The 24,572-nt window shown below is 28.6% G+C and overlaps 1 protein-coding gene across 11 annotated transcripts in view; it reads right to left on the bottom strand.

Annotated features, from left to right (window-relative positions):
* trol (terribly reduced optic lobes) overlaps positions 1 to 24,572 on the bottom strand; it is a 1,106,314-nt gene that overhangs the window by 733,684 nt on the left and 348,058 nt on the right. For 10 of the 11 annotated variants that reach the window (XM_075355875.1, XM_075355878.1, XM_075355883.1 and 7 more), the window contains exons 4-7: positions 17,762 to 17,901; positions 14,237 to 14,402; positions 7,934 to 8,100; positions 1,028 to 1,195 (exon numbers count right to left, since the gene is read on the bottom strand). In XM_075355875.1, coding sequence (XP_075211990.1) covers positions 1,028 to 1,195; positions 7,934 to 8,100; positions 14,237 to 14,402; positions 17,762 to 17,901 — 641 coding nt within the window. Of the gene's footprint in view, positions 1 to 1,027; positions 1,196 to 7,933; positions 8,101 to 14,236; positions 14,403 to 17,761; positions 17,902 to 24,572 lie in introns of those variants that run through there. The other variant, XM_075355890.1, reaches the window with a different exon arrangement.

The raw sequence follows: 24,572 nt of genomic DNA, 5'->3' as shown, positions 1-24,572 counted from the left end.
ACAAAAAACTATATAATAGGCTGTTTTTTTTTTTAAATAACTGTAATGGTCCTTTTGAAATTTTTCTTCGCAAAGTTCATAGTCCTTACTGACCATCCTTTTTGGTATTGAGTTCCATTCTCGAGAAGAATTTAATTCTGCTAAAACATATGCATTGCTTGATCAGTTTGATGCTAAGCTACAAGTACACTTAAAAAAAAAAATCCTTTCAGAGGTCTTCTGGTTCATCTTTTTCCTATAGATTTTATGCCAGCTCTTGTAAATACTCACTTGTTAATTCCTCAACATGTAAAGTTAGAATGTCTCTGACATCTTCAGAAATTTAAATCTAAGAAACTTGCTCACTGAACCATGTTAATATTCTCATTCATGCTAGGAACAATTCTTTTGGGAAAGCTGATATTGGCACAATGATGATAACAATTTTTGTATAATAAGAACTTAATGCAATTCTGAAACTGTATGCAAATTAAAGTTACTAATTTTAAATCTAAAAATTGACTACACTAACTGAAACCATTGACAATCTTTAAAATTTAAATTAGTAAACAGCATTTCAGTATTTTATAGCAACTTTGAAGTATTGACCAGAAATAAAACTTAATTTTAGATTGACATACACTATACATGTTTTCTGGGAAATCAACAGTATAGAGTTTACCAAACAAAAGTAAAGGAATGAATTCAGCCGCTTTTCTTTTTTATTTTCAAATTTCTATTTTTTTCAGGGTTCTTATCATATTATTTCATAAATTGTCTAAACTGTCTAAATTAAAGTCTTTCTGTATGAATTTACTAAATATTTAACTAATTCAAACAGTAAAGAAAAATCACTTAAAAAAGCCTTAACTGCTGCAGATTACAGATAAACAATAGAAAACAAAAAAAGTCACATTTAAATTACAATACCATCAATTAAGTATCTTTCAAATTAAAATAATTCTGATATGTAAATTAAATATTTTCTTTTATGAATCACTAATAAATTTTTAAGTAGCTCTATATAAAACTAAAAATAATTTCTTACATGGAAGAACTGGTGTAGGGCAATTACTTTCATCAGAACCATCAGTACATTCTTCTGTACCATTGCAACGAACTTCAACCGGAAGACAATCCTTACCATTTTCAGTATCACAATAAATTTCACCAGGTAAGCAATCCTTAACAAAAGTTTGTAGACCAACATTCCGTGCTTTATCAACATAAAATATTAAATAATATTAAAAAAAAAAGAAAAAGAAAATAAATGAACTTAAATAACAAAATAATTATAATGATACAGCCAAATCTCAATTATCTGTGATAATGACAAAGGGGATCAACAAAAAAATTAAGGCTAATTTTATTTAAAATCTTGTTGGTAAAAAGAAAATTATTTGGAGCATTATGTTGCTAAAATTTGTATTAGTATAGCAAAATAATGAATTAATATACTAAGGACTTACAAAAAAGCTATAAAACTGCCGATTTCTTAAATTTTAAAGTTTCATTGAATAAGTAACAAAACAAAAATGTAAAATGTACATAATCATGCTGAAAATAAAACATGAGTTATAAAAATAAAAATGTACATATTGTAAAATAAAAACTCACTTTTTTGACAAATAAAGAAAAACTTGCACTGCAGAGTACAGTAAAATAATGTAATATCATATTTGTGAGTAATAATGACATAATTACTTTGAACTGGTCAGCAATATTGTAATTATTTAGTATGTTAATTCTAATGGTATTCCACTGTCAAGTTACACTAGCTTACCTACTGAGGAAATCTAGAAAAGTTCAAAATGTATTTGACAAGAAAATCACCATTGATTTATGCAGTCGAGCTGCCGAAGTCACACTGTTTCACAGATTATTGTACTCTAAAAAATTATAAATATCAGCACTGTGTAAAAGTATACCTTATTAAACAATATGGTGATATGATACATTACTTGAACAATGGTATATATTATTAAACTGACTCGGAACTGTATTGTAAAGAGATTTAAGACCAACTGGTATCACAGTTTTGAAAATACAATACTCTATTTCAGTTTTTCATAATTAGATTATAAAATATAATTTTTTAAATATATAACAGAATGAATCACAATAAAATAACTATTTCATGATTTTATTAAAATCAAAAACAGCTCTGAGGTCATTGTAATTAAATGGTAAGAAGGTAATTGAGATTAGCTTAACAAAAACTAAAACTAAATAAAATCCAAATATTCTCATATTATACAGAAATCAACAAAAAAATAACTCAAAAAATAAATGAATAAATTTATCAGACAGTTAGATCCTCACCAATACTACTACCAAGTAAACCCTAAACAGCACTGATGAGATATATTCGTTAATTACAAGGGGAAGTAGCTAGTTTTTTTCCTTTTACCAATTAACATTAGTGGACAATAATAAATGAATTAGATTAGATAAAAACAGAAGCAGTATGGTGTAGCTGGTTCAACTTCATCGGGTAGACAACACATTCATTCTGGTAAAACAATTGAGACATTCTGGTAGGTTGCAAAAAAATAGAGACTTCAAACCAACAGGCAGATTTATCATCCCATAAAGCTACTAAAAACTGCTCCCCAATTGTATATGAATTCACATTGATAGCCGACTCAATCCCTATTGTATCTATCGAGTGAACAAAGAATTAAAAGATACTTTACCTTTCATTCTAGGATGATGTGGAAGATAAATTGCCTAAGTTTATAATCAATTATATTTTTAAGACATGTTTCAAATATTTTGTTCGATTAAATAAATTACATTGAACTTTATAAAAACTGATAAATATTTATTATCTTCAAGGGTTATTTTTATAACAATTTTTAATTGTATTAATTTGTTTGTATATATCTTAAAAAAGTGAAGTGGATGTAGGTGATCTAACAAACCAAGTTACTTCTAAAACTAATATATATTAAACTAAACGTTAATATTGTATATTATGTGTAAATGTGTGAAGAGATAAGGATAAGTCACCAAAACCACAGATTCCCTAAAAATAAATATTTTAAAATGTCAATTTGTAAATGAGAACATGTACTTTAGTCTGAAACATCTCATCAGAAATTGTGTACCAGTTATGTAGTCATTTAATTGCTTGATCAAAGTGAGGATCTTTTGTAATTCAATCTTTCTGCATTTGTTCATAACAGTTATTGGCAAAAATTTTATCTGATTTTTTTAAATTAAAATGGCAGTTTTATTCATAGCTGTTAAGTGAAATAATGAACAGATAACATTTTTCATAAAAGACTTTATTTCAAATTTTTTTTTTTTTGTTATTTTTCTTAGGTATGGTGGGAAAAAGTGGTTTTCATCAGTAGGTTATAACATTTTCTTCTACTCTGACATCACCTTCTATTATTGTTATCTCTGTGAAAACCATTAATGTAGTTATTTCAGTTTTTCTATTTTATTCCATTAAATGTCTGAAGTCTGTCTTTGAAACTGTTCTCCAACTATTCATTAAAGATCGTACTTTTCTCAGAACAAAATAAAAGTACTTTTTGGGCTGATTTTTTTATAAGTTATTAAAAAAAAAATATGGCAATAAAAAGGCAGTAACTCTTTAATGTTTATCAGTAATGTAAAGTATCCTGGAAACAGAGGTTATAACATTGCTAATAAACTATTTTTGATAACTTTCTACAATCAGTAGCAATTGATAACTCCATTTTGTTGTTCATTGTATTAATTTTAATAGGGGGTCAATTTATTTGAATGCAGTAGGAAATTTCTTAAGAAAATTCTAGTATTTCATAAATTACTAGCATTATATAAATAAGCAATTTTCTAAATCACAGTATTTCATATTTTTAGTAGCCCCAAATGCTTCACAAGTTGTAGATGTTAAACCAGTTACATTTTTTCCATCCAAATGGAAATGACACCCGGCTTCTTTATTCCCTTGGTTTCTTGTTCTACATAAGTAGCATTTAAATTGTGCCATGTAGTTATTACTTTCCCCAAAAAGGTTATTTTATTACCCAAATTCACATACAAAAACCAGTAAAAAATAAAATGTGAAAAAGACTGTAGAGAATAATGGTAATATACTTGCTGAAAAATCATTTTCAACTACTACTGAATAATTGAGAGGTATGGCAGAACAGCATACACTAACCATTCACATTTGCAACCATGCTAATGTCTTTTTATCAGTAAACAATGAGGGTAAAAGATTTTTAAGTAATGGACTCAAATAGGAAGATTGTTCAGTCAGATTGGGTCCTCGTGCAAATAGTAGCATCTCTGGCTTTCATCTGGAGGTCCCGGGTTCAAATCCTAGTTAGGCATGGCACTTTCACCGTTACAAAAATTGTCATTCATCTCATCTCTGAAGCAGTACATAATAACAACGGTCCTGGAGGTTAAAAAAAAAAGACTGAAGAGTCTGCACAACTCATCTGTTCAACATATGATTTAAAAATATATATATACTGTAAAAAATGAACATACCACACACTGGTATGAAATAAATGACAATCCAGTTTCTCTAAACACTCTTCACTTTCTTCATCTTATCTTTTTTTTACCCCATCATTTTCATATTTACTCTCTATGTTGACAAATGTATCATAAAGTATGACCATTTAAATACAGGAATATATTTTTTAAATGTAAATTACTGAAACCTTTTACAACATTGAATAGGAACAAATCTGTGTAATAACTATATTAATCAGTCCCAAAGTTTTTCATCTCAATTCTTTGAGATGAGCAAATAATCATTTTGAAGAAAGATTAACCATATATGTAGCATCTGATGGCACGTTAGGGTAACTAAATACCAATAATTAAATTGTTGGGCTATTATGATGCACAGTTTATTTTTCTTTAACCAAACATCTATGTTTTCCATAAACTTGTTTGTTGTATGCTCCATTTTACCAACTATCTTACGCTAATTATGATGATTCTATAGAAGAATCCCTCTTAACCAACCTCTCTTTAACCGCTTGCCTTCCAAGAGGGAAGGCTTCTAGGAAGGATAACTAATATCCACTTACTGCAACAGCAATCATCTTTTGATGTAAAAATGGTGATTGTCTTTTGACTTGATTAAAATAAGATAGTTGATTCCTGCCTTCTGCGCTGTTTGGTGTATCTTCGTGTAGTGCATTTATTAATATTATTTGTTGGTGATACAGGACATTTTAATAGTTAATAATACTGGCTTAGAAACTTATTTCATTTTTATACTCCTAATTAGGAATTCTTGAAAATGAATGGGATGTAGAGAAAAAGGAATGTAATAACTATGGAATTGAAATTAAAAGCAATAGAATGTCTAGATAAAGGTGAATTGGTAAAACGTATTACTGATGAATAAGGAGTGGTATACACTTAACAACTGGCATTGAAATAAAAAATCTATTCAAGATTATAATACACAAACAATCTGAGAAAGTCGTACCAACACAATTTACAACAAATTAAATGATTGATGGTATGCCCTGATTTTGGTTCCTTCAAGAACTTCACGAAGGCCCATAAGCAATCCAATTTTGAAGGAAAAAGCAGTGAGTGATGCTCTATCCAAAATTTCAAAATGGAGGTGAATTTTCTGGGAACAGTGGCTTGCAAATCCACGAGGAAAAACACCATGGTATTCATTTCTTGAGTGTCCAAAGAAAACTATTGGCTGATACAGCCACAAGTGATGAGTTTATAAACTCAAACATTTAAGTGAAAAGGAATGTTTACATTTTTACAGCAAGTCTACAACATACATGAGACTAAACTGAATTTTAAATGCTTGACAGTAAGAATGAACATTTGCTGCTGGCCATGAAAATCAGCTCCAAGATTCAAAGTGAACAAGAAGAAGATTATAATTGTGTTATAATCTAATACCTCTGGAAATCATAAACTTCTCTTTTTTGTCATTAGGAAGTTTCAGAAACCCTGGCAATTCAAGAACATGAATATTTCACTTCCTGCCTGTTACAGAGGCCAAAAGTTGGATGAATGAATATATTTTTAAGAATTGTTTTACCAATGAATTCATGTGGAAAACCATTCAAAGAGTTTAAAAGAACAATTGAGGCAGCTTTCTTGGTGTTAGTTGTCCTACCCATCCAGGACTTGAGGAATGTGGAAAAAAATGTTATTTCTTACATCACAAGTGAATAGCATTATCCAGCCAATGGACAAGGAGTAATCGAGTGCCCAAAAAGACAGTACAAGAAAAAGATACGGAATTCCTGAATAAAATAGAATTGGAAGGCAAAGTATTTCTTGATGTTTTAAAAACCATTAGCATAAAAATGTCATTTATAAGATGATCAAATCATTTGAAAAATACCAGCTTCTACTATCATAAAATCCTGGAGGAAAGCTAGGTTTTGTATTAGAAAAGTTGTTGAAATCAATGTAAAATGATAACCCATTGGCAGACAACAAAATTCTTAAGAATCTGAGCCAGATAATAATGTGACCTTATTAAATGACTTATGAAAACTCTAAGACCCCAATGAGCTTCAAATACAAGACATTTAAGATTGAAATATTGGCAAAAAAAAATGAATTATCAAATAAAATAATATGAATTATTAGATAAAGGCAAAAGAATAAGTCATGCCGATGGGATCTGACTAGGGGTCTAATACCATGAAGGTTGATTAAGACAGAGTCTACTATATTTAAGATAACAAAATGAAAATTTAAAGAAATTGTGTTTTCAAGCCTTCAAAACACATCAAATTTAAAATGTGACAGTTTCACGGAAAACATTCTTCATCGAGGAAGGACATTTTACTGTCTCAAATAAGACCTTAGTAAGATTTTTTACTAATTTGAGTAAACCAAGATAATAATTTCAGTATTGCAGTTTAATTAACAACACTTTCAAAAAAATTCAATGAGTGCAATCAATATTAGGAAACAAATCCTTGGAAGCAGAATAATTTAACATAACTGAAAGAAAACGAAAACTAAATACAAAATAATTTACATAACTATTTACTGTTTCATTTAAATAGAATAATTGAACATCTCAATCAATTAAATATCATAATGTCTGATTAGATTATTTTTGGAATGAAATCTCCTTTTTTTTGGTTTTTAAGAGGTTTAATTAAAAACGGATATGTTTCATACTATCTTTTTTTCCTAAACAAATCTGAACCATTTATCTAACAAATTTGTTATTGAACCTATAACATTACTTTTTTACTGAATACACTATACATGTTTTATTGGTATTTCTGCAATCCTCTACAAGAATTAACAACAACAAATAAAAGAGGATTTAATAAGATTGAAATTTGCCTTTTTATTTTCCTTTTTCCTCGTTTTTTTTTTTCATATAAGGGATTTGATAATAGTGTTACAGTTAAATATCATTCCTAATATCAGAAACCTACTGGACACCAGCACTACACACAATAAAAATGATCAACTCAATTTAGCAACACATATTTTTGATCTTACTTAATTTCTGTGTTCTCATCAGAACCATTGTAATAATTAAGAATTTGTAAACTATTATCATTTAATTAATTCACCCAATCAATAGATGTGCAAATAAGTAGAATCTGAACGATAAGATTACAGCAATGATCAATGTATGTGAATGATATTTAACTTTTTCCTTCCAGTTATTATATTAAATTATAACTTAATTAGCATTTATAAATATAAGAGAGAAACTGATTTCAAAAAACTTAAATTTGTTTAAAACAAAAATATAGTACAGATAAACAAATATGTAAAATACTCTCTTCATAAATTGTTTTGTAAATGTAAATATTACCACCTCTTCATACAAAATTATTTCATGTGAGTAATTATATGATTAAAAGTTTTAGCAATGTAAACTCAAAAAGTTTACCATTAATGAACAACTGATAACTAAAATAAAAGTGCTTATAACTTCTGTAATGATGCTACTTTAACATGTACACCACAGACTTACCAGCAAAATCTCTTATTCTGATGTCTTTATCAGATACTTCTATATTTCCAAGTTTATTATACTGCTTTATATGATCTTTTAATGTATTCTGAATGCGTTCAGAGTCATAATACCCAATAAATTCAAGATCCGCCATAGCTTTTGTTTCAAATAGATCATCGGTTTTTCTACAACACAAGAAAATAATTTATCAAAGATTTATGTTATTTAATTTCATTTAAAACATAATATTCATAATTTCAGGATTAAATGACAGTATTTGATAGGCTATTTGCTGACATACAGCCCAAAATAACAGTAGCTTTCTGAGGATAGAATAAAATAAACATTTTAAGATATCTTAGCACAATTGTAGAGTAATATTTGTTTTAGATAGTTATAAAACAATCCATCCTGAAATATATTTTATATATATAACTATCATCAATCAATAAAGAAGAAACAACACGGTTTTTTTTATTTTTTTAGTATCACAAACGTTTTTGCAGTGTGTACTGCTTCATCAGGTGAACAAGTATAAAATTATAAATTGGTCAATTGATAAAAAACATTTTAGGGTACTGTCCACCTGATGAAGCAATGCTCACTGTGAAAACATTTATGATACTTAAAAAAAAGGAAAAAAAGCAGTAAGTGTTGTTTCTTGTTTATTCATTTACATATATATAAATAACTTGATCCACCAAGTACAGAATAAAATTAAATTAGGTAGGATGATACTTACTATATCATTATTTATACACAAGAGTACTTTCACAATTTTCTCGCATCTTCAGTTGACCTAATTTTTTAATTGTTCATGTAAAATTGCATGTTATAAAAACACAACATTAAAAAAATAAAATCTTGATAAATACAAGAAAACAAAATTTCTTAAAACTTTGAATATAAACTTTAAAATCAATTCAAAACAAAATGGAATTAAAATTAATTTTTTTCCTTTTAAATTTAAAAACGAAATTTAAGTTAAAAGTTAGAATTCCATATATAAAAATATGTTGTCAAATAATAGAAATATTAATTAAAAGTTAAAATGATAATTATGTTAAAAATGAATGAATATATGTGTGTGTGGTTTAGCTAGCCAGGCTATTATATTACTGTGTAGGATTTTAAAAAGATTAAACTAAAAATTAACAATATTTAATAAAGTGCTTGTCATCTATTGCTGCCTTTATAATCATGTCATCCTCATACTCTGTTGGTTGATCAAGCTGAATCCATTTTTATATATAAAATCTCTCTAAAATGTCCAAGTCCCAATTATTATTATTATTATTCATATTACATTACATGTCAAAGTTAAGAGAAATTAAGTGGCTTTAAAATCCGAATATTATTTCTTGTTCACCCTGTATTATCAGGTGTATGAGGAAGGTGCTACGCAGTTGGATGGAGAAGTGTAAAAACACCTATGAAATACTGCTGATTTATGTTTTGTTTTGAGTTTGGTACAGGCAATAATCAACAAGGAGAAAAAAATCAAATTTTCATGAAATAATAAATATTAGGGAAAAAAGAGTGAATATCAAATGGTGATCTACAATTTGTGCAGGTAAGTAATAGATAAGTATATACACAAGAACTATAAACAAACAAAAAATAACAATCTTTCTATTTTCTAGAACAGACTAAACTTTTTTTTTATTGTTAACATTCAATTTATAACATAAGTTAACATTCAAGTTTTAAAATTCAATTTATTATAAAAGTATAAACATTTATACATTAATAATACAAGAATTGATATTTTTTACTCAGTTCTAAATTGACCATCTGTAAAAAAAGAACAAGTTCTTTTTACATAGACAATTAGAGTATTTCAACTGTACTTTGGTTTGATTTTAATTTCATACAAGTAGAACAAATAATTAATGATAAACAGATGAAGAGAGATTTATTCAGATAATTTCTTATATCTAATATACAGTAGGACCACAATTATTCGTCCCATTCAATAATTCACTCCTCTGGCAAATTTGTGATTTTTATTTTAGAGGTACAATACCAATACACAATAGTAAATTAAATTTTTAATTATTAATAAAAAGTAATCTATCGGTTTAGGCCTTCAGCATAAAAATTCACTTAATTGCGACCAATGCTTTTATATGAGCCTACCATATGTTATGTATAAATTACAGTAATCGCATGAGCAAAATCTGATAAAATTACTTTACGTATCATATTTTTCATTCATAAAAACATTTTCTTTGGGCATTATTATCTAATCAGTATTTACATATTTCTTACACACCATAGTACTTTATCAGAAATACTGTATTACACCATTTCCTTTCCATTTCTGAAATTCATTACAGTAGTGAACTTTGCATCATGTGAATCAGTTGTTCATACTAGTGTCGTATTACTGTATACTGTATACACAGAGAAAAAATGTCTAGCAAAAATGGAAGTTATAAAATTTTAAGGTTCTTCAACGCCTGCGTAAGGGTGAAACTGCCATTAAACTATCAAGGAGTTCAGAATCCATTGTACATCAGTAAACACGATATTAAAAAAAGCTGATAAAAATAGAAAAATTTATGAGTAAAATGGAAGTCACTGACCATGATGTAACAACCAGAAAGAGAATGAAAACAGCAGAAAATGCTGAACTTGACGAGAAAGTGTACATTTGGTTCGCACAGCATCATAGTCAAGGCCTACCTTTAAGTGGCTCATTAATTATTGAGGCAGCTCTTCAAATGAATGAACGATTAAATGGCAATCCACATTTTAAAGCCGGCCAATGTTAGCTAAATAACTTTAAAGCAAGGCACGGAATTCATCAACTTGCAATGGAGGGGGAAAATTAAGCGCTGACAGTGAGAGGTTGTATCTGACCTTTTTATTGTGATAAATTTAGTTAAAAAATTAGATGTCTTAATTTAGGTCATGTGCAGGTGTGTAATTGCAATGAAACAGGATTGTCCTGGAAGGCGCTTCTTAAGAAAACCGTAACATTTTCTTCTGAGAGCTCTGCGACTGGATACAAAGTAAGGAAAGAACGCATCTCTATTCTTGTATGTTCTAACACAAGTGGTTGTTATCAACTTCCTCTAACTGTTATTGGCAAGTCAAAAACCTGAGAATTTTTAAACATAAATTGTGATTTATTACCGGTGAAATAATATTTGCGGCTGAGTACTTGGATGATGAAAGAAATTTTTAGCCAGTGGTTTTACCTGAAGTCCATCTTACAGAAAATAATTTACCAGAAAAAGTGCTATTTGTAATGGATAAATGCTCCTTGCCACCCAGTCGAAAAACTGGAAGCATTAGATTGCAATATAATTGCCATATTTCTTCCAGGAAACACAAGCTGTTTATTCCAGCCTACGAACCAAAAAAGTCATAGTAAGTGTGAAGCGACGTTATAAAAAATTATTAATGCAAAATTTAATTTTGCAAAAATGAATTACAGGTAGAAGATTTTTGGAACATTACACTATAAAGGATGCAATACATAATATTGCTGATGCTTGGCCAGACATCCTGGAAAATACGTTGAAGTTGAGCTGGAATAAACTGTGGCCTGACCAGCTACCAGAACCAGAAACTGAAGAAGAAAATGCAGACGAAAATTTGAAAACGAATGAAATTTGTGACAGCATTTCTGATTTTTGATGCTACAAATGAGGAAATAAAAGAATGGGTAAAATTAGATGACACAGATTTAGATTAATGCACCGAATGGTATTCCAATCAAAAAGAAGCACAAACGGCAAAGTTAATTGCTATGCGTCGAGTTTGTCAATTCGCATTGAAAAAGAAAGAACAGTTAAAGTGCAAAGAAAAATTACACAGATTTCTTTAGAAAGTAAAATGAAGTGTAAATATGTAAACATAAATTGAGATACAGTACCTTTCAGGTAGATTGTAGATTTTATAGAGATAGAAGTGCTTAAATAACAAAACATAGGTTTACAATGTTCTGTAGTTACTGTGTGTTAGTCCGAAACTTCCGCATTATAGTATGTATAATGATTTTTTTTAAGTATAGTACAGTATATAATTTTATAAACTTTATAATTTTATAAATTTTGTAATTATAAAGTATATAATATTTATAAGAAATTGTGTTAGTGAATGGTTTACTTATATAAGTATACTACATGTTGATGTATAGTACTAAATGTTCAGTAGAATACTGTAGTTAAATTTTATCAGTTTGCAGTGTTTTTATAACATGTTTAGTAACAGGAGGGAGGAATGATTAACAGTTAGGCCAATACAGCGGTAATTTTTATGTAACACGACTTTCGTTACACTGTTCGGTAATTAGTCATTTTCATTAATTCATCATAAAGGTGATGAATTATGGGACCTACTGTGTGTGTGTGTGTGTGTGTGTATATATATATATATATATATACATTGGTAAAATGAATAGATCATATAAAGATAAATTTAATGAACATTTTAGATAATTTAAAAACAGAAAGATCATAAGGTCATAATATAACTAGTTTAGAAGATAATTTGGAAACAGTCAAAAAAGTAAATACCAAAGATGAAAATAATAAAAAATTGGAAATTTTAGAAAAATTGTACATATAATAAATATAAACGTGAATTCAGCCTTATAAATCTACAGAATTTTATGGAGACATCTTATTAAAATTGTTTAAGTTGGTATACAATGATATTATAAATTAATACTTACTGCAAAAAGAATACTTTTGCATTCTTTTTTATTCTTGACTGAACAAATATTTGTTCTAAATTTAAGTATTTTTTTTTAAGTTCTTAAAAAATGTTTTAAATTTATTTTAATTTTAAACAAACAATTTTTACAAAATGTAAAAAGCTAATAGAGTTATTGTGTAAATTGTAAACAGTTTAAGAATTTATAAAAGATATGACTGAGATGGACTTAGGCTCGAAAGCATTTTGATGAAGTAAAAAAATTGAAGGTAAGAGTTTTTATCTAATTTTGTGCTTTACAGAGGCTGATATATATATATATATATAATTTTTTATTTGAAAATTGTAAAAGATTAAGTGAAACAATCCTTGTTTTTTAACTTGAAAACTAAATTAATCACAATAATCAGAAACAACCTGACTGTCGGTGCTTAATTTTTCACCCCCCATTACAAGCTGTTGAATTCCATGTCTTGCTTTAAAGTTATTTAGCCAACCCTGGCTGGCTTTAAAATATGGATCGCCATTTAATCGTTCATTCATTTGAAGAGCTGCCTCAATGATTAATAAGACACTTAAAGATAGGCCTTGACTACGACGCTGTGCAAATCAAATGTACACTGCCTCATCAAGTTTAGAATTTTCTGCTGTTTTCATTCTCTTTCTGGTTGTTACATCATCGTTAGTAACTTACATTTTACTCATAAATTCTTCTATTTTATCAGCATTTTTTGTAATATCGTTACTGATGTATGAAGGATTCCAAACTCTTGTGCTAGTTAAATGGCACTTTCACCCTTGCACAGGCGTTGAAGAATCTCAAACTGTTTTGTCAAATCTAAACTTTTATAATTTCCATTTTGCCAGACATTTTTGCTCTGTAAGTACAGTATACAGTAATAAATATGACACTAGTACAAATAACTAACTCACACGACGCAAAGTTCACTACTATAATGAATTTCAGAACGGAAAGGAAATGACGTAATATAGTATTTTTGATAAAGTACTATCTATAGTGTCTAAGAAATATGTAAATGCTGTTTTTTGCTCTATTGTTTTTTTGGCATTTCATTTCTTTATATGTTTTAACACCGTTACAAATGATTGTATTTAAACTTTTTATGAAATTTTGCAGAAAGATATCTTTGCTACTACGCAGAACAAACCAAATAAAATATTTTGTCAATGTTACATGTTCCAAACTAATACTTTGCACAGTTTTTTACCTTTTATTACCTTTTTCTTCTTTATTACTTTTTATTGTACAATGAAATGAAGATATTTTATTTTTAAAATATAGCTAAGACTGTGTTATATTTGTTCGAAGGTTGCTAGACAAGAAATAAATAATACACTGGTTTTAAATACCAGCTAACTCCCTCCACAATCAATTTTAATCAACAAATCATTTTGGTACTTTAATAATTAAATTTCACTGCAAAGCTCAATTTGTTAAATTCAGTATACAATAAGTACAATTCATAATTAACAAATTACTAATTAGAAAATATTCACAGTAGATAAGAACTCTTCCAGTGTACTATGACCCAAAGTTAAGTTAAAATATATTTTATATATATACACATGTATATACAAAAGACAATAAATAATACCTTAAAAAAATTTACAATATTTAAAAGTTATACTTACTGAAGATTAATTACTTTCGCTCTCACATGATCTTCTGGTAAGTTACTGTATAAATCAGTTATTGCTTTTGCCAAATTTTGAGAGAAATCATCAAATTCTGGAGAGTTATGATCTTTAAATTCAACTTTAAAAGGTTCTTTTACATTGAAAGTAATTCTGAAAAGATCTGAAATAAAATGAATATACGTGAGATGATTTAACTAATAACATTGTGCAGTCTTAAGAATTGTACATGAATAATTATAACACACATGCATACACAAAATTATACATAATTCACTGAAAGGATACTATTAATAAATACACACACATTTGCTGATCAAACAATTTATAGAATTCTCATTTACATGAAAAAAAAAGAAATTAACTATTTCTATGATGTTTCATTTAAAATATTCAAAAAACAAATCAGTATTAAATGAAAAAGTTATATCAATTTTTACGATCTTCAAAACATTTCTGAAATGTTTTTATTATAGAAATTATTTAGAAAATTCTGATTATGGAATATAGTAACTTTTATTTAATATCATCAATGATTACAAAGTACTGGTTATAATAGGTCGGTTTTTTCATAGTTGGAAAAATTACTAAGGATCATAATTGAATAACATGTAAGTAAATATGTCAGTCTGGTGCTATCTTTAGTTTAAAATTCCGCTTCGCAAACCAGGAAAACATTTGAACTTGTGCATTACCATGATGTAACTACATTGACTTATCCTTTTATAAATCTCGCTGTTTTTCATGGTTAACTTAATGTAAACAATATAAAATTCTCAAAAGTTTTATTTAATATAAAAAACAATAAGACCTTTGTTCTGATATGCTGTTTTTACAATCTTGGCTCACTGGGAGCTTTGCATTAAAATAACTTTGTTTTGATACAGCCACGATTCTCCACCAGTAAAGAAGTGTTGCAGCAATATTGTATAATTACTGACTTTATTTATCTATCATATTTTCTGAATTTTTGAGAAATTCAATTTTGAAATTAATTTTATTGCGATTTACCTTAGTGTGAAAAAATCAGTTAAAATTTTTTCACATATAACACATATAATAACGACCATTCTGCAACTTCTCTGAGAGAGATTTACTGATTAGAAACATTTTAAATGTTTAAAGATTATAATTAATCTTACATACATATGTATTACTAATTATCTTTCTGATAGAATTTAATTAAAAATATCAGCTCAGAAAAATGGATTACATGTAAAAAATTTTATGAACAAAAAATAAATTTCTGTGTAAGATTAAACAAAAGCAGGACACAAATTAAATCTCAGCCTAGTCCTTTATAACATTTATTCATAAAGTTACTTGTTTTTTTAAGGGGGATAAAAACCACCCTGAAGTAGACCAAATAAATTTCAAACAGTTTTTGAAAACTAACATGTGAAACAAAAGTGTAACCAGACCTGTATCTTATCATAAATTTGGAGAAACAATCTACTCTGAGCAGGCTGATAAATGAATGTTACCTGGCATTAATTAAATAAAACTAGCAACAGCTAAAATAAAAAAATAAATTTATAATAACAATAAGTTGGATTTCTTATAATTTGTTAAAATGAAACGTTAATAGGTATGATAAATAAAATTTATACTATTCAACATAATTAATTGAATAAATGAAATAATATTTTATAACTTTTAATAACTTCATAGCAATTCATTGCTATGAAGTTTAAAAAAGATGCCAAGATTTTAAAAAAGATCCAAAAAACAAATTGAAAAAATCTTTTATTTTTATGTTTATGCAACGATTAAGGTGTGTAACTTTGTCATTTCATAAGCTAACACATTAATACTGTCGATTTTGGAGTAGTAAAACCATCAAAAAATTTAGTTAAACATATAGAGAATTATACGTAACAATCATCTGATTACACCACTATTCTGTAAAATAACAGAAAATTACTCTTTAAAACACACACACACGCACGTACCAAAGATTATACAAAACAAATTAATGCAACAACTAGTAAAAATGTGTTGCCTTCAACTTCTTCATAAGTACTTATTACAGTTATAAACATACTTAATTTTACTAACATAAGCTTTACTAAAACTTCATTCATTATTTTAACCCTACAAGCCTGCATAACATAAATTTGATTACTTAAAATGCATTTGTAAATAAATAAGTTGCAGTCTGTGTGGTTTTGCCTAATGTACTAATTCAAGAGAATTATAATGAATGAGATTAATTACAAAATTTCAGCAAGATTATAAATTGTGATACCAGTAAGAATTTAGAAACAATCTCTATTGAAACTCAAACATTAAGCACGGTAATAGAAACAAGCTAGTGCAACCAAAATATAAAAGAAACCATAGATTAATCTTTTTAGTCAACATGAAGATATATCTGACAAATTTTTATTTAATTTCTCTAACATGGTATCGCTGATATGTTAAATAAATAATTAACATAATCCACCTTACTAGCACATTGATGGGTTCTCCAGATCTTTCAGCCTACTTGGAAGCCATACTTACTTGGAATACTAGTAGGACCAGATAGTCATGATTGTTTTTAAATTTTATCTATGATTTTTTAAACTTTTGATTTAAATGAATTAATATTAACTCCTGACGATGGCTTTCAAGAAAGCCGAAAGATCTAGAGAACACATCAATGTGCTGGTAAGGTGGATTATATATTAATTGTTAATTTATTAAAATTTTTATTTCTAGATTAGATGAGAATATGAAATGTAAATATCAGCAAAACTGATAATCACAAATCTTACTGAGAAAATTAAAGAAAAAAAGTTAAAAAGTCACATTAATAGAATGAAAGAAATACAATGATAGATATGTAGTTTAATAATGAAACAAATTTGCAGAAATGTTTGCAAGATACATAAGAGAAATTAAATTATCGGCCAGTAGGAAAGTATTTTCTTTTCATTTCAATAAAAGACTAACAGAACATCACTCTCAGAACGCACATAAATTTTAGTTTTCTACACGTTCAAGGATGATTGCTGGTAAAGAAATGAAAAGTTTAAACTGTTCTATAAAAAAAAAAAGTGTGGATAACAAATAAGCATTATTCAAGTAATAATAATAACAACATAATTCTATTGCAAATCAATAAGCATGTAAACTGACTATGGGTTACACAATAAAAATTTGCAGAGAAATAAATGGTGAAACACGTTATTTTAAAATCAGGGTCTATTTAAACCATCATTAAAAAAAAAGGAGCAATCTGGTTGATTTAAGTAAATAACTAAAAGTACAATAAATAGATTTTTATTTGTTTGTGAGGTTCGAATTAATAAATAGTATAAAGTTGTAGAAACAGAAAGGAACAACTAGGAATATATATTCCGATTCTCAAAATTTAGTTTTTATGCATAACACATCACTAACATTGAAGATCATTTATACAATGCCTCAAGCATTATCTTTTTAAAAAAAAAATTGTAATGTTTTTTCCCTCACTTGATTTGATTAGTTGTTCGAAAGGTTTATAGTTTTAAAGTAACTGTTTAAGAAACAACTTACATGAATGGTCAGAATCTGGTAAGTCAATCGGTTGGCGTTCTCCTGAATTTCCACTAGCATTATCGTCATCTTCATCATCTCCTCCTGGAAGCCTAACAGATTTTGATTCTACTTCTTCTGTACTTCTGGTGTCTCGAATTCTGGAATAAATGTCAAACGTTACTAGCGAATTACAGCGATTTTGAAATCATACAATTCTCATCATTGGGATAACTTCCCAATACAAAAAATTTGAAGTTAAACATTTAGATAAACTTTGAAACATTGTTTGTATTTGATAACTAAAAGAAATACTTTAAATTAAAAATTTTAAATTAATCAAATATATTTTCAATTTAAAATTTAATTTTAAAGATATTTAACAAATTACTGAAGAATCTTTAAATTCATTGAGTTTTTGTTAAATGTTCTGTGTTAAACAACTAAACATAAAAATTTCAAAAGCTTTAATAAGGATTTGTAAAACATCATCACAAATGAATTTAAGTAATAAAATTATAGCCATTTATCTGAACTTTAATCCTTTTTTTCTTATTCTGCTTCCAGCTTCAATGGTTTTTTTTTGTGTTTTTTTTCCTCCAGGACTATCATTAGGTATGCTTCAGAGGATGACAAATTTGGAGCATGTGAAAATGCCATGGATGACTGGAATTTGAACCCGGGACCTCTGGATGAAAGGTAGAGACCCTACCACAGCTTCAGATGTTAGTTAATTAATTCTCTCACTCAATCTTCAAATGTTTATTAATCACAAAAATGTAACAAATTTTGGATTATATCAAAGAGTTAATGTAAAAATATAAACATAAAAAGTTAAATATTAATATATTGTAACATATACAACTATTGTATTTTTAATAACATTTAATCATTATATTTTTATATTTTTTTGGAGAACAAGTTTTTCAGGCAGTCTTGTTGTAACTTCTTTCCCGGAAATTAAGCAGACCATTTAAATAAAAACAAAATTGCCTAAAACTCTTTCAAAGAAATTTTTTTTTACTTTCCCAGCTATGTAATTACACTGAAGAGGTATACAGTATAATAACAGAAAAAAGAAAGTATGCTAGGAGATGAAATTTTCCAAGTGGATTTTTTGCAAATTTTATGACCCAAAAAAATTGCATTTTAAAACTAAAGTAACAATACCAAAAACACAATTTTAGTAATAAAAATTTGAAAAGAAATAAATGTATTTTGCTTCATATCTCCAGGTTGGATGCACAATTTTGGGTGAGATTTGACAATATGAGTTCTGTACATAGATCACTGAAGCGATTTACTTTTTCTTAATAGGACAAGAGGGCAGAAAAATACGGGACTTTATGGTTCACATATCACAAAATTTTATTCAAAGAGTAGATAAAATTTTTTCATACAATTTACTGCACCTTAGGTGAGATACTTTCTGATAGTTTATGATGTTATTTAAACCTCCTTAACGATTTGGGGGAAAACCACTTTTCTTCTTATTGTTTTTTCTAGACGCAGTCTTTTAAAAGAGTGAGTCACACATTCTTGAACTAATTAAATGATTACAGTATATTAGTATGGCACTTCAATTGTGCGATTAGTTAATTTCATTCAGGTGTAGGGAAAATAAGACTATTTTTTTGTCATTTTTTTAGATATATTTTTGCTTGATATCATCAGATTGGATTAACTGATTTTTTAAGGAAATTTTATATGACAAGTTTTGAGTATGGGTTGCTGTTGCCATTTTTAATTGGACAAGGATGTGGAGAGCTGATAGTCACCATGGGTCCTGTACTTCCACATTTTACTAAAAAAAAGGAAAATATTTTTATACTACGCAATTTACAAACTTACATTACTTGAACATTCAACTTAATTTTCCTCTGAAATAGTAGTCTGTTGAGGGTAAAGCTCTCAGCATCCATAGCATAACTTGAGAGTTCAACTCTAGCTAGCATTTTTAATTTAGTAATCTTATTTTTACTTTTTTAATACTTAAAAAAAGTATGCGTTTTACATTTTTGAGTTTTCTTTAAGTCTGTTTTACTTTCTTTAAGTATATATATATATATACACACACACACACACTTTTTTTTAAATTAAAAATTAATAAGTTTAGTTTTTTGACATACAAGTTTTATAATTTAACATGATAATAGATGCCTGATATCTACTACACTATGATGTATACACTACATGATATGTTACTGTTACTACACTATAGTAACAGAATAAGGACTTAAAAGAAATTATAATTTTGACTTTAATTTGTAATTTGCAAATCCAAACTAGATTATAACAGATTTATCTGACAATATGTAACAATTCATAAAAACCTCCTGATAAAGTAAATAAATTAAATGAAAAGGTTAACTACAGTAATCAAAAAGGGTATTTAAACATAAATTGTAACTTTAGAGAATAATTTATATTTATTCTATACTTGAGCGGCTAATAATATCCATAACCTGATAGATATTAAATAAATGCACTATAGAGCAAAAATATCTTCTTATTAAAAGAATGAAAAACCATTATCAAAGTGAACATTCTAGAAAATAAAATATAGTAATCATTTTATTCAATTTTAATTTATTTATCCACATCAGTAATGCTAAAAATTGTAAAAGAAAATGTTTTGTTCCCTAATTCTGCCTTTTCACAAAAGTGGGGGGTAAGTGTTGTATGTATGCACAACATACATACAATTATTGTATTATTCCGTATTACAAACAGAATAATACAAAACAGTTTCTCCCACAAATATTGCATAGCCATCTCTCAGCTCATCCATATAAACCTTACAAAAAAAAGTGAGGAATGAAGTGGTCCCCACTCTTTTCTTCACTCAGCCTAATATTTGGAGTATATCAGCATACCTAGCTGACTGAAGTCTAGGTGATATTCAGCTATACAAGTCACATTCCTTCACATTATTTACAACCAGAAACTGTTGCGTAATGAACACCACTACAATTAGAAACAGCAAATATGACTAATACACTTATATCTCTAATACTTTTTAACAATCACAATAAGAAAAAATGTTGGAGAGAATTTAAAGTAGTAAAATTATATACTCCTTTCTTTGGTATGCGCACTGTATTCCCCCAAATAGTAGAATAGAGATTATTCTATAAGTTAAAATAGATCATGTAGTCGGCAGCATCAAAAGATCCACGTCTAGCAACTCTTCAAATAATCTTTTGCTTACAGAATTATTAGAGCAGTGTATTTCTAGATTCTCCATTTTCATAGAATCTGATTCATAAACTTCAGTCAAAAATTTAGTTTCTTAAAATCAGCAATTCACCAGTGCAAATATCACAATGTCACTCGATACAGTTGATTCTCAATAACACGAACCTTGATAACATGAATGTTATGCATTCCCCTTGAGAAAACCTACCTTAAAAAACCTTACTCAAGACCTTAAAACCTTACCTTACTCAATAAAAAAACCCACAGATTAACTTGGGAAAACCATGGAAAACTTGAAACTCGGGAAATTATTCCTCCATAAGTCGAATCAAATGATTACAATATAACTCAAAAAACCCTATTCTACTTGTACTTGTCGATTTCTGCTGACAATTGTCAGTGTAGTGTGTTTTCATTACTGCATGATCGACTGTCCTTCACGTTTGGCTTGTTGACTTAACTTACAACAGTGGTGGTGTAGCGTTTGTATCATGTGCAAGTTACTGAAGTTAAGTACAATGCAATGAGAGATGAAAGAAAGGTGAACAGTATAATTATCGCAGATAAATTAAAAATTATCCAAGCAATGAATACAGGAGAAGGAAAAAAGAGAAAAGAGTAGTGATTTTCCTGATGTTAAAAAGTGAATAGCTGAGTGGTTCAAACAGAGCAGAGGCAAAAACAACTTTGAGAAGGTCCAATTTTGAAAGAAAATGCTAAAAAGTATGGGTCATGTACAATCTAAGGGAAGTAATGTTTAGCTAGAAAATTAAAAAACAGTGTAACAGTATTTTTAAGAAAATTTGTGTTGCAATGGAAGTGTGGATAATAAAAGTGTGTGACGAGTAGATGGCTACAGTGTCAGATGACTTAAATTTACGACACAAAAAATACTTTTAATGCAAAAAAAACTGCTTCATTTTACAAATGTCTTCCTGACAAGACCTATGAATTTAAAAACAAGAAATGTCATGGTGGTAAACTCAGCAAAGAATGGGTCTCTCCCTCTCTCTTGTTGGTGGCAGTTAATATAGTACGCACAGAGAAATGAAAGCCTTTACTTATGGGTAAATAAAAAAAACCAAGATGTTTTGTTGGAATAAAATCATTGCCTGTTCATTATGCTCGATGAAACCTCAAATTTTCACTATTCAGTTGACAGCCTTAAAAGAAGCAATTTGTGAAAAAAAGCAAAAATTTATTTAATTTATTTACAATTGTAGTGCCCACAATATCACTCCTCCTCTCAAATGGGTCAAAGTGCAATTTTTTTCCAGCTAATACGACATCAAAATTCCAGCCCCTGGATTAGGGTATAATTAAGAACGTCAAAATAATATATCAAACTGAAATCGTATAAAAATTTATCTCGTGCATTAAAGAGGGTCAAAGATTGTTATATACTAATTTGATACAGGCTATGAGAATGGTTGATAAATAAAAATGATAAAAACTTCACAACTGTAAACTGTTTTCAAACTTTTAAGTTTTTCTGCCAAAAAAAAGCGTAAATGAAGACACCCGGAAAGAAGATGAGGTGGAAGTTAGCAATTCCCAATATGAATGCATGTCGAGAATTGCTGACAGTGAGTGGAAGACAGCAGTAAGCAGCCCTCTAAAAGAAGATATTCATTTGAAAAATTTATCTGAGTAGTTGAGAACATAGAAGTCATGGGAAAATTAACAGAGAGTGATATTATACCACAATTAAATAATGATGGGAATGAGCTTCAAATGATGAAGTTTTGGAAAACGCTGCGCATTTTCTTAGAAAAAACTAATGAAGTTCCAGATAGTGCATTTTCTGATTTGTTTGTTTTGAGAACATGATAGACTCATTAACTAAAAAAAAAGTAAAATTACAGACTTTTTACTACTCAATAACGTAAGTCACCGTGTTCATCGTTTATTTCAGTTTATCTAAACATATTTCTAGATAGGTTAATTTTCACACATAATATTTATTTCATAATAAATATTTTAATTTGTTTTATTATCATTTAATCCACAGTATTTATAGATTTGTAGTTGCTATAAGAAAATACAGTAGAACACAAAAGATTTTATTTCTATATCTCAACATTTGCTCATTTACATCTTTGAATTTCAAAATAATTTATAACCTGTACAAGTCGAAAAAGTCTGAAAATTAACCTCTACAACTCAACTATACAAAAGTCCACGTGATTTCTTGTTCTCTTGGGATTTGAGTTATCAAGAGTCAACTGTAGTCACCAATGCATTCCAAAAATAATTTCTATTCAATGACAATGAATAATGAGAGCTGTGGAGAAAGAAAATTGTAGGACTGTGGGGAAAAACCCACCGGGTTGGTCTAGTGGTGAATGCGTCTTCCCAAATCAGCTGATTTGGAAGCCAAGAGTTCCAGCGTTCAAGTCCTAGTAAAGCCAGTTATTTTTACTCGGATTTGAAGACTAGATCATGGATCCTGGTGTTCTTTGGTGGTTGGGTTTCAATTAACCACGCATCTCAGGAATGGTCGAACTGAGAATGTAGACGACTACAGTTCATTTACACTCATACATATCATCCTCATTCATCCTCTGAAGTATTATCTAAACGATAGTTACCGGAGGCTAAACAGGAAAAAAAAAGGACTGTGGAGAAAAAGTAGAACATGTGCTTAATTTGTAACAAATACACAATTCACTGGAATACAAGACTGTCACTGAATGCCTCGAGTGGACGTGAGGAAATAACAGCTTCTATTATAATTTAAGAAGAAAAAAAAATTGAATCACTTTCAAAAGTAACAGATTTTTGATTTTATAAATTACACCTCACAATTTTAAACTAATAAGACAGATTTCTCCCTCTACGAATCATGAGACCTTGCCGATGGGGAGAGGGCTTAAGTGCTCAGAGTGATACAGAGTAGCTGGACCGCAGGTGTAACCATATCGGAGAGGTATCTATTGAGAGCCAGACTAAGGTATCTTTCACGCATCATAAGATGCGTGAAAGATACCTTAGTCTGTAGCAGCAGCTCTTTAAGTAGTTGTTAAAGACATAAGTCAGAAGAACTTAAACAGCCAGCTATATCAACATCACTCAATCTTCTGAGTATTGCGCAGCTGAAAGAAATAGAAAACTACAGCTGTTTTTTTTTTCAAGAAAATGTAGTTTTTTATATTTTCATGTAACAAAGATGGAGGTGCCTTCCTTGAAAAATTATTCTGAAGGTAAACTAATCACCCATTCGGATCTCCAGGTGGGGATTACAACTATGGAAGGGGTGACCAGAAAATTATAAAATTACATTCTATGAGTTGGAGTGTGGAATGTTAGAAGTCTAAAGAAGGATAGTAGGTAAGACAATTTAAAGGAAATGGGTAGGTTAAATGTAGATGTAGTAGGAATTAGTGAAATTTGGTAGGAAGAGGAAAGCAATTTCTGATCAGGTAATTTTAGAATAATTAACTCAGCATCAAATAAAGGGCAGGCAGGAGTAAATTTTGTAATGAACAAGAAAATAGAGAAGAGAGTAGAGCATTGCAAAAACTTTGCTATGGAATCATTGTCATCAGGATAAAATGAAAAGCTAAGCCGACAATGATTGTTAACATCTCTATACCCACAAGTGCCCATATGATGATGATGATGAGGTAGTTAG

Source organism: Lycorma delicatula, chromosome 2, assembly GCF_047948215.1.
Source record: "Lycorma delicatula isolate Av1 chromosome 2, ASM4794821v1, whole genome shotgun sequence".
Taxonomy (NCBI): domain Eukaryota; kingdom Metazoa; phylum Arthropoda; class Insecta; order Hemiptera; family Fulgoridae; genus Lycorma; species Lycorma delicatula.
The sequence above is the reverse complement of the archived record's forward strand: the minus strand, read 5'-3'. Positions and strand labels throughout refer to the sequence as shown.